The sequence below is a fragment of the Scyliorhinus torazame genome, chromosome 6 (genome assembly GCF_047496885.1).
Source record: "Scyliorhinus torazame isolate Kashiwa2021f chromosome 6, sScyTor2.1, whole genome shotgun sequence".
Taxonomy (NCBI): domain Eukaryota; kingdom Metazoa; phylum Chordata; class Chondrichthyes; order Carcharhiniformes; family Scyliorhinidae; genus Scyliorhinus; species Scyliorhinus torazame.
In genome coordinates, this window is record NC_092712.1 from 15,748,797 (window position 1) to 15,764,585 (window position 15,789).

The following is a 15,789-nucleotide window of genomic DNA, read 5'->3' on the forward strand; positions in this document are numbered from 1 at the left end:
ATTTCAGCTCCGTGTGGAGTTATACAGAGAGTAGGAGCTCTGTCTGGTGTGGGTTTATTTCCCAGCTCCGTGTGGAGTTATACAGAGAGTAGGAGCTCTGTCTGGTGTGGGTTTATTTCAGCTCCGTGTGGAGTTATACAGAGAGTAGGAGCCCTGTCTGGTGTGGGTTTATTTCAGCTCCGTGTGGAGTTATACAGAGAGTAGGAGCCCTGTCTGGTGTGGGTTTATTTCCCAGCTCCGTGTGGAGTTATACAGAGAGTAGGAGCTCTGTCTGGTGTGGGTTTATTTCAGCTCCGTGTGGAGTTATAAAGAGAGTAGGAGCCCTGTCTGGTGTGGGTTTATTTCCCAGCTCCGTGTGGAGTTATACAGAGAGTAGGAGCCCTGTCTGGTGTGGGTTTATTTCAGCTCCGTGTGGAGTTATACAGAGAGTAGGAGCTCTGTCTGGTGTGGGTTTATTTCAGCTCCGTGTGGAGTTATACAGAGAGTAGGAGCTCTGTCTGGTGTGGGTTTATTTCAGCTCCGTGTGGAGTTATAAAGAGAGTAGGAGCTCTGTCTGGTGTGGGTTTATTTCAGCTCCGTGTGGAGTTATACAGAGAGTAGGAGCTCTGTCTGGTGTGGGTTTATTTCAGCTCCGTGTGGAGTTATACAGAGAGTAGGAGCCCTGTCTGGTGTGGGCTTATTTCCCAGCTCCGTGTGGAGTTATACAGAGAGTAGGAGCTCTGTCTGGTGTGGGTTTATTTCCCAGCTCCGTGTGGAGTTATACAGAGAGTAGGAGCCCTGTCTGGTGTGGGTTTATTTCCCAGCTCCGTGTGGAGTTATACAGAGAGTAGGAGCCCTGTCTGGTGTGGGTTTATTTCAGCTCCGTGTGGAGTTATACAGAGAGTAGGAGCTCTGTCTGGTGTGGGTTTATTTCAGCTCCGTGTGGAGTTATACAGAGAGTAGGAGCTCTGTCTGGTGTGGGTTTATTTCCCAGCTCCGTGTGGAGTTATACAGAGAGTAGGAGCCCTGTCTGGTGTGGGTTTATTTCCCAGCTCCGTGTGGAGTTATACAGAGAGTAGGAGCTCTGTCTGGTGTGGGTTTATTTCAGCTCCGTGTGGAGTTATACAGAGAGTAGGAGCCCTGTCTGGTGTGGGTTTATTTCAGCTCCGTGTGGAGTTATACAGAGAGTAGGAGCCCTGTCTGGTGTGGGTTTATTTCCCAGCTCCGTGTGGAGTTATATAGAGAGTAGGAGCTCTGTCTGGTGTGGGTTCATTTCAGCTCCGTGTGGAGTTATAAAGAGAGTAGGAGCTCTGTCTGGTGTGGGTTTATTTCCCAGCTCCGTGTGGAGTTATAAAGAGAGTAGGAGCTCTGTCTGGTGTGGGTTTATTTCCCAGCTCCGTGTGGAGTTATACAGAGAGTAGGAGTCCTGTCTGGTGTGGGTTTATTTCAGCTCCGTGTGGAGTTATACAGAGAGTAGGAGCCCTGTCTGGTGTGGGTTTATTTCCCAGCTCCGTGTGGAGTTATACAGAGAGTAGGAGCTCTGTCTGGTGTGGGTTTATTTCAGCTCCGTGTGGAGTTATACAGAGAGTAGGAGCTCTGTCTGGTGTGGGTTTATTTCCCAGCTCCGTGTGGAGTTATACAGAGAGTAGGAGCTCTGTCTGGTGTGGGTTTATTTCAGCTCCGTGTGGAGTTATACAGAGAGTAGGAGCCCTGTCTGGTGTGGGTGTATTTCAGCTCCGTGTGGAGTTATACAGAGAGTAGGAGCCGTGTCTGGTGTGGGTTTATTTCAGCTCCGTGTGGAGTTATACAGAGAGTAGGAGCCGTGTCTGGTGTGGGCTTATTTCCCAGCTCCGTGTGGAGTTATACAGAGAGTAGGAGCCGTGTCTGGTGTGGGTTTATTTCCCAGCTCCGTGTGGAGTTATACAGAGAGTAGGAGCCCTGTCTGGTGTGGGTTTATTTCAGCTCCGTGTGGAGTTATACAGAGAGTAGAAGCTCTGTCTGGTGTGGGTTTATTTCAGCTCCGTGTGGAGTTATACAGAGAGTAGGAGCCGTGTCTGGTGTGGGTTTATTTCAGCTCCGTGTGGAGTTATACAGAGAGTAGGAGCCGTGTCTGGTGTGGGCTTATTTCCCAGCTCCGTGTGGAGTTATACAGAGAGTAGGAGCCGTGTCTGGTGTGGGTTTATTTCCCAGCTCCGTGTGGAGTTATACAGAGAGTAGGAGCTCTGTCTGGTGTGGGCTTATTTCCCAGCTCCGTGTGGAGTTATACAGAGAGTAGGAGCCGTGTCTGGTGTGGGTTTATTTCCCAGCTCCGTGTGGAGTTATACAGAGAGTAGGAGCCGTGTCTGGTGTGGGTTTATTTCCCAGCTCCGTGTGGAGTTATACAGAGAGTAGGAGCTCTGTCTGGTGTGGGCTTATTTCCCAGCTCCGTGTGGAGTTATACAGAGAGTAGGAGCCGTGTCTGGTGTGGGTTTATTTCAGCTCCGTGTGGAGTTATACAGAGAGTAGGAGCCGTGTCTGGTGTGGGTTTATTTCCCAGCTCCGTGTGGAGTTATACAGAGAGTAGGAGCCCTGTCTGGTGTGGGTTTATTTCAGCTCCGTGTGGAGTTATACAGAGAGTAGGAGCCGTGTCTGGTGTGGGTTTATTTCCCAGCTCCGTGTGGAGTTATACAGAGAGTAGGAGCCCTGTCTGGTGTGGGTTTATTTCCCAGCTCCGTGTGGAGTTATACAGAGAGTAGGAGCCCTGTCTGGTGTCGGTTTATTTCAGCTCCGTGTGGAGTTATACAGAGAGTAGGAGCCGTGTCTGGTGTGGGTTTATTTCAGCTCCGTGTGGAGTTATACAGAGAGTAGGAGCCGTGTCTGGTGTGGGTTTATTTCAGCTCCGTGTGGAGTTATACAGAGAGTAGGAGCTCTGCCTGGTGTGGGTTTATTTCCCAGCTCCGTGTGGAGTTATACAGAGAGTAGGAGCCCTGTCTGGTGTGGGTTTATTTCAGCTCCGTGTGGAGTTATACAGAGAGTAGGAGCTCTGTCTGGTGTGGGTTTATTTCAGCTCCGTGTGGAGTTATACAGAGAGTAGGAGCTCTGTCTGGTGTGGGTTTATTTCCCAGCTCCGTGTGGAGTTATACAGAGAGTAGGAGCCCTGTCTGGTGTGGGTTTATTTCCCAGCTCCGTGTGGAGTTATACAGAGAGTAGGAGCTCTGTCTGGTGTGGGTTTATTTCAGCTCCGTGTGGAGTTATCCAGAGAGTAGGAGCTCTGTCTGGTGTGGGTTTATTTCCCAGCTCCGTGTGGAGTTATACAGAGAGTAGGAGCTCTGTCTGGTGTGGGTTTATTTCAGCTCCGTGTGGAGTTATACAGAGAGTAGGAGCCCTGTCTGGTGTGGGTTTATTTCAGCTCCGTGTGGAGTTATACAGAGAGTAGGAGCCCTGTCTGGTGTGGGTTTATTTCCCAGCTCCGTGTGGAGTTATACAGAGAGTAGGAGCTCTGTCTGGTGTGGGTTTATTTCAGCTCCGTGTGGAGTTATAAAGAGAGTAGGAGCCCTGTCTGGTGTGGGTTTATTTCCCAGCTCCGTGTGGAGTTATACAGAGAGTAGGAGCCCTGTCTGGTGAGGGTTTATTTCAGCTCCGTGTGGAGTTATACAGAGAGTAGGAGCTCTGTCTGGTGTGGGTTTATTTCAGCTCCGTGTGGAGTTATACAGAGAGTAGGAGCTCTGTCTGGTGTGGGTTTATTTCAGCTCCGTGTGGAGTTATAAAGAGAGTAGGAGCTCTGTCTGGTGTGGGTTTATTTCAGCTCCGTGTGGAGTTATACAGAGAGTAGGAGCTCTGTCTGGTGTGGGTTTATTTCAGCTCCGTGTGGAGTTATACAGAGAGTAGGAGCCCTGTCTGGTGTGGGCTTATTTCCCAGCTCCGTGTGGAGTTATACAGAGAGTAGGAGCTCTGTCTGGTGTGGGTTTATTTCCCAGCTCCGTGTGGAGTTATACAGAGAGTAGGAGCCCTGTCTGGTGTGGGTTTATTTCAGCTCCGTGTGGAGTTATACAGAGAGTAGGAGCTCTGTCTGGTGTGGGTTTATTTCAGCTCCGTGTGGAGTTATACAGAGAGTAGGAGCTCTGTCTGGTGTGGGTTTATTTCCCAGCTCCGTGTGGAGTTATACAGAGAGTAGGAGCCCTGTCTGGTGTGGGTTTATTTCCCAGCTCCGTGTGGAGTTATACAGAGAGTAGGAGCTCTGTCTGGTGTGGGTTTATTTCAGCTCCGTGTGGAGTTATACAGAGAGTAGGAGCTCTGTCTGGTGTGGGTTTATTTCCCAGCTCCGTGTGGAGTTATACAGAGAGTAGGAGCTCTGTCTGGTGTGGGTTTATTTCAGCTCCGTGTGGAGTTATACAGACAGTAGGAGCCCTGTCTGGTGTGGGTTTATTTCAGCTCCGTGTGGAGTTATACAGAGAGTAGGAGCCCTGTCTGGTGTGGGTTTATTTCCCAGCTCCGTGTGGAGTTATATAGAGAGTAGGAGCTCTGTCTGGTGTGGGTTTATTTCAGCTCCGTGTGGAGTTATAAAGAGAGTAGGAGCTCTGTCTGGTGTGGGTTTATTTCCCAGCTCCGTGTGGAGTTATAAAGAGAGTAGGAGCTCTGTCTGGTGTGGGTTTATTTCCCAGCTCCGTGTGGAGTTATACAGAGAGTAGGAGTCCTGTCTGGTGTGGGTTTATTTCAGCTCCGTGTGGAGTTATACAGAGAGTAGGAGCCCTGTCTGGTGTGGGTTTATTTCCCAGCTCCGTGTGGAGTTATACAGAGAGTAGGAGCTCTGTCTGGTGTGGGTTTATTTCAGCTCCGTGTGGAGTTATACAGAGAGTAGGAGCTCTGTCTGGTGTGGGTTTATTTCCCAGCTCCGTGTGGAGTTATACAGAGAGTAGGAGCTCTGTCTGGTGTGGGTTTATTTCAGCTCCGTGTGGAGTTATACAGAGAGTAGGAGCCCTGTCTGGTGTGGGTGTATTTCAGCTCCGTGTGGAGTTATACAGAGAGTAGGAGCCGTGTCTGGTGTGGGTTTATTTCAGCTCCGTGTGGAGTTATACAGAGAGTAGGAGCCGTGTCTGGTGTGGGCTTATTTCCCAGCTCCGTGTGGAGTTATACAGAGAGTAGGAGCCGTGTCTGGTGTGGGTTTATTTCCCAGCTCCGTGTGGAGTTATACAGAGAGTAGGAGCCCTGTCTGGTGTGGGTTTATTTCAGCTCCGTGTGGAGTTATACAGAGAGTAGAAGCTCTGTCTGGTGTGGGTTTATTTCAGCTCCGTGTGGAGTTATACAGAGAGTAGGAGCCGTGTCTGGTGTGGGTTTATTTCAGCTCCGTGTGGAGTTATACAGAGAGTAGGAGCCGTGTCTGGTGTGGGCTTATTTCCCAGCTCCGTGTGGAGTTATACAGAGAGTAGGAGCCGTGTCTGGTGTGGGTTTATTTCCCAGCTCCGTGTGGAGTTATACAGAGAGTGGGAGCCGTGTCTGGTGTGGGTTTATTTCCCAGCTCCGTGTGGAGTTATACAGAGAGTAGGAGCTCTGTCTGGTGTGGGCTTATTTCCCAGCTCCGTGTGGAGTTATACAGAGAGTAGGAGCCGTGTCTGGTGTGGGTTTATTTCCCAGCTCCGTGTGGAGTTATACAGAGAGTAGGAGCCGTGTCTGGTGTGGGTTTATTTCAGCTCCGTGTGGAGTTATACAGAGAGTAGGAGCCGTGTCTGGTGTGGGTTTATTTCCCAGCTCCGTGTGGAGTTATACAGAGAGTAGGAGCCCTGTCTGGTGTGGGTTTATTTCAGCTCCGTGTGGAGTTATACAGAGAGTAGGAGCCCTGTCTGGTGTGGGTTTATTTCAGCTCCGTGTGGAGTTATACAGAGAGTAGGAGCCGTGTCTGGTGTGGGTTTATTTCCCAGCTCCGTGTGGAGTTATACAGAGAGTAGGAGCCCTGTCTGGTGTGGGTTTATTTCCCAGCTCCGTGTGGAGTTATACAGAGAGTAGGAGCCCTGTCTGGTGTCGGTTTATTTCAGCTCCGTGTGGAGTTATACAGAGAGTAGGAGCCGTGTCTGGTGTGGGTTTATTTCAGCTCCGTGTGGAGTTATACAGAGAGTAGGAGCCGTGTCTGGTGTGGGTTTATTTCAGCTCCGTGTGGAGTTATACAGAGAGTAGGAGCTCTGCCTGGTGTGGGTTTATTTCCCAGCTCCGTGTGGAGTTATACAGAGAGTAGGAGCCCTGTCTGGTGTGGGTTTATTTCAGCTCCGTGTGGAGTTATACAGAGAGTAGGAGCTCTGTCTGGTGTGGGTTTATTTCAGCTCCGTGTGGAGTTATACAGAGAGTAGGAGCTCTGTCTGGTGTGGGTTTATTTCCCAGCTCCGTGTGGAGTTATACAGAGAGTAGGAGTCCTGTCTGGTGTGGGTTTATTTCCCAGCTCCGTGTGGAGTTATACAGAGAGTAGGAGCTCTGTCTGGTGTGGGATTATTTCCCAGCTCCGTGTGGAGTTATACAGAGAGTAGGAGCCCTGTCTGGTGTGGGTTTATTTCCCAGCTCCGTGTGGAGTTATACAGAGAGTAGGAGCTCTGTCTGGTGTGGGATTATTTCCCAGCTCCGTGTGGAGTTATACAGAGAGTAGGAGCCGTGTCTGGTGTGGGTTTATTTCCCAGCTCCGTGTGGAGTTATACAGAGAGTAGGAGCTCTGTCTGGTGTGGGCTTATTTCCCAGCTCCGTGTGGAGTTATACAGAGAGTAGGAGCCGTGTCTGGTGTGGGTTTATTTCAGCTCCGTGTGGAGTTATACAGAGAGTAGGAGCCCTGTCTGGTGTGGGTTTATTTCAGCTCCGTGTGGAGTTATACGGAGAGTAGGAGCCGTGTCTGGTGTGGGCTTATTTCCCAGCTCCGTGTGGAGTTATACAGAGAGTAGGAGCCGTGTCTGGTGTGGGTTTATTTCCCAGCTCCGTGTGGAGTTATACAGAGAGTAGGAGCCCTGTCTGGTGTGGGTTTATTTCAGCTCCGTGTGGAGTTATACAGAGAGTAGGAGCCGTGTCTGGTGTGGGTTTATTTCCCAGCTCCGTGTGGAGTTATACAGAGAGTAGGAGCCCTGTCTGGTGTGGGTTTATTTCCCAGCTCCGTGTGGAGTTATACAGAGAGTAGGAGCTCTGTCTGGTGTCGGTTTATTTCAGCTCCGTGTGGAGTTATACAGAGAGTAGGAGCCGTGTCTGGTGTGGGTTTATTTCAGCTCCGTGTGGAGTTATACAGAGAGTAGGAGCCGTGTCTGGTGTGGGTTTATTTCAGCTCCGTGTGGAGTTATACAGAGAGTAGGAGCTCTGCCTGGTGTGGGTTTATTTCCCAGCTCCGTGTGGAGTTATACAGAGAGTAGGAGCCCTGTCTGGTGTGGGTTTATTTCAGCTCCGTGTGGAGTTATACAGAGAGTAGGAGCTCTGTCTGGTGTGGGTTTATTTCAGCTCCGTGTGGAGTTATACAGAGAGTAGGAGCTCTGTCTGGTGTGGGTTTATTTCCCAGCTCCGTGTGGAGTTATACAGAGAGTAGGAGCCCTGTCTGGTGTGGGTTTATTTCCCAGCTCCGTGTGGAGTTATACAGAGAGTAGGAGCTCTGTCTGGTGTGGGTTTATTTCAGCTCCGTGTGGAGTTATACAGAGAGTAGGAGCTCTGTCTGGTGTGGGTTTATTTCCCAGCTCCGTGTTGAGTTATACAGAGAGTAGGAGCTCTGTCTGGTGTGGGTTTATTTCAGCTCCGTGTGGAGTTATACAGAGAGTAGGAGCCCTGTCTGGTGTGGGTTTATTTCAGCTCCGTGTGGAGTTATACAGAGAGTAGGAGCCCTGTCTGGTGTGGGTTTATTTCCCAGCTCCGTGTGGAGTTATACAGAGAGTAGGAGCTCTGTCTGGTGTGGGTTTATTTCAGCTCCGTGTGGAGTTATAAAGAGAGTAGGAGCCCTGTCTGGTGTGGGTTTATTTCCCAGCTCCGTGTGGAGTTATACAGAGAGTAGGAGCTCTGTCTGGTGTGGGTTTATTTCCCAGCTCCGTGTGGAGTTATACAGAGAGTAGGAGCCCTGTCTGGTGTGGGTTTATTTCAGCTCCGTGTGGAGTTATACAGAGAGTAGGAGCTCTGTCTGGTGTGGGTTTATTTCAGCTCCGTGTGGAGTTATACAGGGAGTAGGAGCTCTGTCTGGTGTGGGTTTATTTCAGCTCCGTGTGGAGTTATAAAGAGAGTAGGAGCTCTGTCTGGTGTGGGTTTATTTCAGCTCCGTGTGGAGTTATACAGAGAGTAGGAGCTCTGTCTGGTGTGGGTTTATTTCAGCTCCGTGTGGAGTTATACAGAGAGTAGGAGCCCTGTCTGGTGTGGGCTTATTTCCCAGCTCCGTGTGGAGTTATACAGAGAGTAGGAGCTCTGTCTGGTGTGGGTTTATTTCCCAGCTCCGTGTGGAGTTATACAGAGAGTAGGAGCCCTGTCTGGTGTGGGTTTATTTCCCAGCTCCGTGTGGAGTTATACAGAGAGTAGGAGCCCTGTCTGGTGTGGGTTTATTTCAGCTCCGTGTGGAGTTATACAGAGAGTAGGAGCTCTGTCTGGTGTGGGTTTATTTCAGCTCCGTGTGGAGTTATACAGAGAGTAGGAGCTCTGTCTGGTGTGGGTTTATTTCCCAGCTCCGTGTGGAGTTATACAGAGAGTAGGAGCCCTGTCTGGTGTGGGTTTATTTCCCAGCTCCGTGTGGAGTTATACAGAGAGTAGGAGCTCTGTCTGGTGTGGGTTTATTTCAGCTCCGTGTGGAGTTATACAGAGAGTAGGAGCTCTGTCTGGTGTGGGTTTATTTCCCAGCTCCGTGTGGAGTTATACAGAGAGTAGGAGCTCTGTCTGGTGTGGGTTTATTTCAGCTCCGTGTGGAGTTATACAGAGAGTAGGAGCCCTGTCTGGTGTGGGTTTATTTCAGCTCCGTGTGGAGTTATACAGAGAGTAGGAGCCCTGTCTGGTGTGGGTTTATTTCAGCTCCGTGTGGAGTTATACAGAGAGTAGGAGCCCTGTCTGGTGTGGGTTTATTTCCCAGCTCCGTGTGGAGTTATACAGAGAGTAGGAGCTCTGTCTGGTGTGGGTTTATTTCAGCTCCGTGTGGAGTTATAAAGAGAGTAGGAGCTCTGTCTGGTGTGGGTTTATTTCCCAGCTCCGTGTGGAGTTATACAGAGAGTAGGAGTCCTGTCTGGTGTGGGTTTATTTCAGCTCCGTGTGGAGTTATACAGAGAGTAGGAGCCCTGTCTGGTGTGGGTTTATTTCCCAGCTCCGTGTGGAGTGATACAGAGAGTAGGAGCTCTGTCTGGTGTGGGTTTATTTCAGCTCCGTGTGGAGTTATACAGAGAGTAGGAGCTCTGTCTGGTGTGGGTTTATTTCCCAGCTCCGTGTGGAGTTATACAGAGAGTAGGAGCTCTGTCTGGTGTGGGTTTATTTCAGCTCCGTGTGGAGTTATACAGAGAGTAGGAGCCCTGTCTGGTGTGGGTGTATTTCAGCTCCGTGTGGAGTTATACAGAGAGTAGGAGCCGTGTCTGGTGTGGGTTTATTTCAGCTCCGTGTGGAGTTATACAGAGAGTAGGAGCCCTGTCTGGTGTGGGCTTATTTCAGCTCCGTGTGGAGTTATACAGAGAGTAGGAGCCGTGTCTGGTGTGGGTTTATTTCAGCTCCGTGTGGAGTTATACAGAGAGTAGGAGCCGTGTCTGGTGTGGGTTTATTTCCCAGCTCCGTGTGGAGTTATACAGAGAGTAGGAGCCCTGTCTGGTGTGGGTTTATTTCAGCTCCGTGTGGAGTTATACAGAGAGTAGAAGCTCTGTCTGGTGTGGGTTTATTTCAGCTCCGTGTGGAGTTATACAGAGAGTAGGAGCCGTGTCTGGTGTGGGTTTATTTCAGCTCCGTGTGGAGTTATACAGAGAGTAGGAGCTGTACCTGGTGTGGGCTTATTTCCCAGCTCCGTGTGGAGTTATACAGAGAGTAGGAGCCGTGTCTGGTGTGGGTTTATTTCCCAGCTCCGTGTGGAGTTATACAGAGAGTAGGAGCTCTGTCTGGTGTGGGCTTATTTCCCAGCTCCGTGTGGAGTTATACAGAGAGTAGGAGCCCTGTCTGGTGTGGGTTTATTTCAGCTCCGTGTGGAGTTATACAGAGAGTAGGAGCTCTGCCTGGTGTGGGTTTATTTCCCAGCTCCGTGTGGAGTTATACAGAGAGTAGGAGCCCTGTCTGGTGTGGGTTTATTTCAGCTCCGTGTGGAGTTATACAGAGAGTAGGAGCTCTGTCTGGTGTGGGTTTATTTCAGCTCCGTGTGGAGTTATACAGAGAGTAGGAGCTCTGTCTGGTGTGGGTTTATTTCCCAGCTCCGTGTGGAGTTATACAGAGAGTAGGAGTCCTGTCTGGTGTGGGTTTATTTCCCAGCTCCGTGTGGAGTTATACAGAGAGTAGGAGCTCTGTCTGGTGTGGGTTTATTTCCCAGCTCCGTGTGGAGTTATACAGAGAGTAGGAGCTCTGTCTGGTGTGGGTTTATTTCAGCTCCGTGTGGAGTTATACAGAGAGTAGGAGCCCTGTCTGGTGTGGGTTTGTTTCAGCTCCGTGTGGAGTTATACAGAGAGTAGGAGCTCTGTCTGGTGTGGGTTTATTTCAGCTCAGTGTGGAGTTATACAGAGAGTAGGAGCCCTGTCTGGTGTGGGTTTATTCTGAAGAATCATTTTGAATTTGAAATGTTAACTCTCTTCCTTTTACCAGATGCTGCCAGATCTGAATATTTCTTGCATAATGAAAGACCCCTCCCACCCAGGTTATTCTGTCTTCCATCTCCTCCATCGGGCAGGAGATACAAAAGTCTGAGAACACGCATTAACAGATTCAAAAACATCTTCTTCCCCACTGTTACCGGACTCCTGAATGACACTCTTATGGACTGAACTGATCTCTTCACACATTTTCTCTACCGAGCACTACGCTAGGTAAGCTTCACCCAATGCCTGTGTCTATGTATTTACGGTGTGTATTTATCGTATGTCCTATGTTTACCATGTATGGAGCGATCGGTCTGGACTGTACGAAGAACATTACTTTTCACTGTACCTCGGTACACAGGACAATAGATCAAATCTAAATCTGCAATATTTTCTGGTTATTGTAATGCTGTTGTCTGACTAGAAATTCCTATAGAACCCTAACTAAAGCTTTATCATTACCTGTAATGGAGAATTCAATTTGCTTAACATAGTTTTATTTAAATTCACACATCATAAATGCAACTACGTCCAGTGAGGAATTACTCTACTTACTTCCGCTAAGTTACCCTCCACATCTGGCAAGCTCAAATCAATGGCAGAAAGCGAGGGATGGAACAGCTGTCAAGGAAAGAAGCCAAAGTTAGTTTCTCAGCTTCTACTTAGGGGGTTAGATAGGGTGGACAGTGAGAGCCTTCTCCCGCGGATGGAAATGGCTAGCACGAGGGGACATAACTTTAAACTGAGGGGTAATAGATATAGGACAGAGGCCAGAGGTAGGTTCTTTACGCAAAGAGTGGTGAGGCCGTGGAATGCCCTACCGGCAACAGTAGTGAACCCGCCAACATTGAGGGCATTTAAAAGTTTATTGGATAAGCATATGGATGATAATGGCATAGTGTAGGTTAGATGGCTTTTGTTTCGGTGCAACATCGTGGGCCGAAGGGCCTGTACTGCGCTGTATCGTTCTATGTTCTATGTTAAGGCCCAGAGTCACTCAGGAGGGTTTAAACTAGTATGGCAGGGGAATGCAAACCAGAGCACTAGCTTCGAAGGTATAATAACTGAAGGGGAAATAAAGAACAAAAATGAGAAAAGTAAGAAATAGCGAACCTTGTCTGCTCAAATGCAGTGGTTTGAAATATATTTGTTTCAATGCCAGAAGTATAGCGGGTAAGCACAGTAAGAAGTCTTACAACACCAGGTTAAAGTTCAACAGGTTTGTTTCAAATCACTAGCTTTCGGAGCGCTGCTCCTTCCTCAGGTGAATGAAGGAAACGTGGTTAAAGGAAGGGCGGGATTGGCAGCTGAACGTTGGAGGATATAGATGCTTCAGGAGAGATAGAGGGAGATGTAAAAGGGGTGGGTGAGTAGCATTACTGGTTAAGGAAAATATTATAGCCGTACTGCGGGAGGACATCTCGGAGGGCTCATACAATGAGGCAATCTGGGTAGAGCTTAGGAACAGGAAGGGGGGAATCACAATATTAGGGGTTTATTACAGGCCCCCCAACTGCCAGCGAGAGATAGAGGAGCAGATAGGTAGAGAGATTTTGAATAGGTGCAAAAGTAACAGGGTTGTTTTGTTATGGGATTTTAATTTCCTCTATATTGACTGGAACTCACTTAGTGCTCGGGGTTGGATGGGGCGGAGTTTGTAAAGAGTATCCAGGAAGGCTTCTTGATGCAATAAGTAGATAGTCCAACTCGGGAAGGGGCAGTACTGGACCTGGTATTGGGGAATGAGCCTGGACAGGTGGTTGAGCTTTCAGTAGGGGAACATTTTGGGAGTAGTGACCACAATTCTGTAATTTTTAGGGTATTTTTAGACAGGTTTGAGGGTAACCCTCATGTTAAGGTATTAGACTGGGGAAAGGCAAATTATGATAATATTAAGACAGGAATTGAAGAATTTGGATTGGGTGCGGCTGTTGGAGGGTAAATCAACATCGGACATGTGTGAGTCTTTCAAGCGACAGTTGATTAGGATTCAACAAAGTCATGTTCCTGAGAGAACAAAGGATAAGTCTGGGAAGTTAGGGAGCCTTGGATAACGAGGGATATTGTGAATCTCGTCAAAAAGGCAAAGGAGACTTTTGTACGGTCTAGAAAGGTGGGGACAGTCAAAACCCTTGAGGAGTATAAAGAAAGTAGGAACGTAGGGGAATATAAGGAAAGTACTGAAGCGGGAAGTTAGGAGGGCTAGGAGGGGTCATAAAAAGTCCTTGGCAAGTAGGATTAAGCTTTTTATTCATATGTAAAAAACAAGAGGGTGGCCAGGGAAAGGATTGGACCACTCAAGGACAGTTGGGGGAATTGATGTGTTGAGCCAGACCCAGGGGGAGAGGAGGGGGACAAGAGCGGTTTCTGGACGAGCTGGAATTTCCCCAGATGGAGGAGCCCCTGGGGCTGAGGGAGGTGCTGGCTAGTATCAGGGGTATGAAGTCAGGGAAGGCCCGAGGCCAGACGGGTACCCGGCAGAATCTTATAAGGAATTTGCGACCGATCTTTCATCACACCTGTTGGGGGCGTTTCATGAAGTGCTGGAGAAGGGGGAGTTGCCGGAGACGATGACGCAGGCAGTAATCACACTAATCCCGAAAAAGGGGAAGGACCCGGTGGAATGCGGGTCGTATAGGCCCATAACACTATTGAACATGGATGTGAAAGTATTGGATAAGTTGTTGGCGGGGATCTGGAGAATTGTGTCCGGGGGTGGTTGCAGGTGATCAAACAGGCTTCGTGAAGGGCAGGCAGCTCGTGGGTAAGACGGCTGTTGAATCCGTCGGGGGCTCTGGTACCAGAGGTGATGGTGTCCATGGATGTGGAAAGGCATTTGATCGGGTGGAGGGGGGGTACTTGTTCGAGGTTTTGGGAAGGTTTGGGTTTGGGCCGAGATTTGTGGCATGGGTGTGATTGCTGTATGTGGCATAGAGGGCGCGGGTGAGGACAAATAATGTGAGTTTGCGACGCTTTGACTTACACAGGGGTACGAGGCAGGGGTGCCCGCTGTCGCCGCTGCTGTTTGCGCTGGCCATAGAGCCATTGACGATGACTCTCAGGGGGTCGGCAGAGTGATCAGGGGATAACGAGGGGACAGAGGGAGCATCGGGTGTCGCTCTAAGCCGATAACCCCTTACTGTATGTTTCGGATCTGTTGGAGAGTGTGGGAAGGATTATGGGCCTGTTGGGGAGGTTTGGAGGGTTCTCAGGGGACAAGCTGAATGTAGAAAAAAAGTGAGGTTTTCCCAGTGAATTAGCTGGAACAGCGGGCTAATTTTGGGGGGTTGCCATTTACGGTAGCGAGGGGTAGGTTTAGGTATTTGGGGATTCAGGTAGCAAGGGAATGGAACTTGACGAAGCTGGTGGAGGAATTCGGGGGGAGGGATCTCAGGAGATGGGATACACTGCAGTTGACGTTGGCAGGGAGGGTCCAAGTGGTGAAAATGAATATTCTGCCCGAGGTTCTGGTTTATTTTTCAGGCTCTCCTTTATACCAAACGCTTTTATTTAGAGTACCCAATAGTTTCTTTCTAATTGAAGAGCAAATTAGCGTGGCCAATCCACCTACCCTGCACACCTTTGGGTTGTGGGGGCAAAACCCATACAAACACTGGGATAATGTGCAAACTCCACATAGACAGTGACCCAGAGCTGGGATCGAATCTGGGGCCTCGGCGCCGTGAGTCAGCAGTGCTAACCACTGTGCCACCGTGCTGCCCCCTTAGGGACTTTTCAGAAATTGGAAACTATCTTTTTGGAGTTTGTATGGGTGGGGAAGGTTCCGAGGGTCGGGAGGAACCTGCTCAGAGGCAGCGTGGGGTTTGGTGTTTCCGAATTTGCTTCATTATTATTGGTGGCAAATATAGTATCATAGATCATAGAATTTACAGTGCAGAAGGAGGCCATTTGGCCCATTGAGTCTGCACCGGCTCTTGGAAAGAGCACCCTACCCCAGGTCAACACCTCCACCCTATCCCCATAACCCAGTAACCCCACCCAACACTAAAGGCAATTTTGGACACTAAGGGCAATTTATCATGGCCAATCCACCTAACCTGCACATCTTTGGACTGTGGGAGGAAACCGGAGCACCCGGAGGAAACCCACGCACACACGGGGGAAGATGTGCAGACTCCGCACAGACAGTGACCCAAGCCCGAATCGAACCTGGGACCCTGGAGCTGTGAAGCAATTGTGCTATCCACAATGCTACCGTGCTGCCCCTGGATATGGATAAGGTGCGGTGATGGTGGGAAGGAGAAGGGGTAGAGCGGGTGGATGGATAGCATATACAGGAGGTGGAGGGAAGTGGGGCTAGTCATGGTGAGGGATTTGTATTTGGAGGAAGGGCTCGCCAGTCTGGAGGAGCTAAGGGAGAGGGTAGAGCTGCTGAGGGGGAGAGAGTTCAGGTATCTGCAGGTTAGGCACTTTGCATGAAAGGTCTGGAGGGGGTTCCCTAGGTTGCCGGGATACACCCTGCTAGAGTGACTGCTGCTTCTGGATGTGAAAGGGGAGGGAAGAATTGGGGATATATATGTGTCTGGGGGAGCAGGGAGGGGAGCGGGTGGTGAAGATCAAGGAGAAATGGGAAGGGAGAATGGAGTGAGGCACTGCGTAGGGTAAACGGGACCTCCTCCTGTGCAAGGATGAGCCGGATACAGTTTAAGGTGGTGCATATGACTCTGGCGAGAATGAGTGGGTTCTTTCAGAGGGTAGCAGATGTGTGAGAGAGGTGTCGGCGGGGGCCAGCGAATCACACAAACATGTTTTGGGGTTGGGAAAAATTGGGAGGATTCTGGGTGGCAGTGCTTGCGGTCTTAGCCAGGATAGTGGAGGGGGGCGTGGAGCTGGACCCTTGGGTGGTGATAGGGTGGAAAAGGGGAAAAAAGTTGTACAGGCTGTATAGTTGGTTCCTGGGAAGTATGTTTCCCAGAGTGTTTATTTGTTGTAACCTGTTTTGATACATGTTTGTAACAAAATACATTTTTATAAAGTACACAGACCAGACCAGGTAAGGACGGCAGATTTCCTTAGCTAGAGGGCATTGGTACCTGGTGGGTTTTTACAACAAGCCAGAGTTTCATGGTTATTATTA

The 15,789-nt window shown here is 49.5% G+C and overlaps 1 protein-coding gene across 5 annotated transcripts in view; it reads right to left on the reverse strand.

Annotated features, from left to right (window-relative positions):
- The window catches only part of hsf1 (heat shock transcription factor 1), a 179,781-nt gene that overhangs the window by 18,517 nt on the left and 145,475 nt on the right, over positions 1 to 15,789 (reverse strand). For all 5 annotated transcript variants that reach the window (XM_072507971.1, XM_072507969.1, XM_072507968.1 and 2 more), the window contains one exon: positions 11,247 to 11,312. In XM_072507971.1, the coding sequence (XP_072364072.1) occupies positions 11,247 to 11,312 (66 nt within the window). The remainder of the gene's footprint in view (positions 1 to 11,246; positions 11,313 to 15,789) is intronic.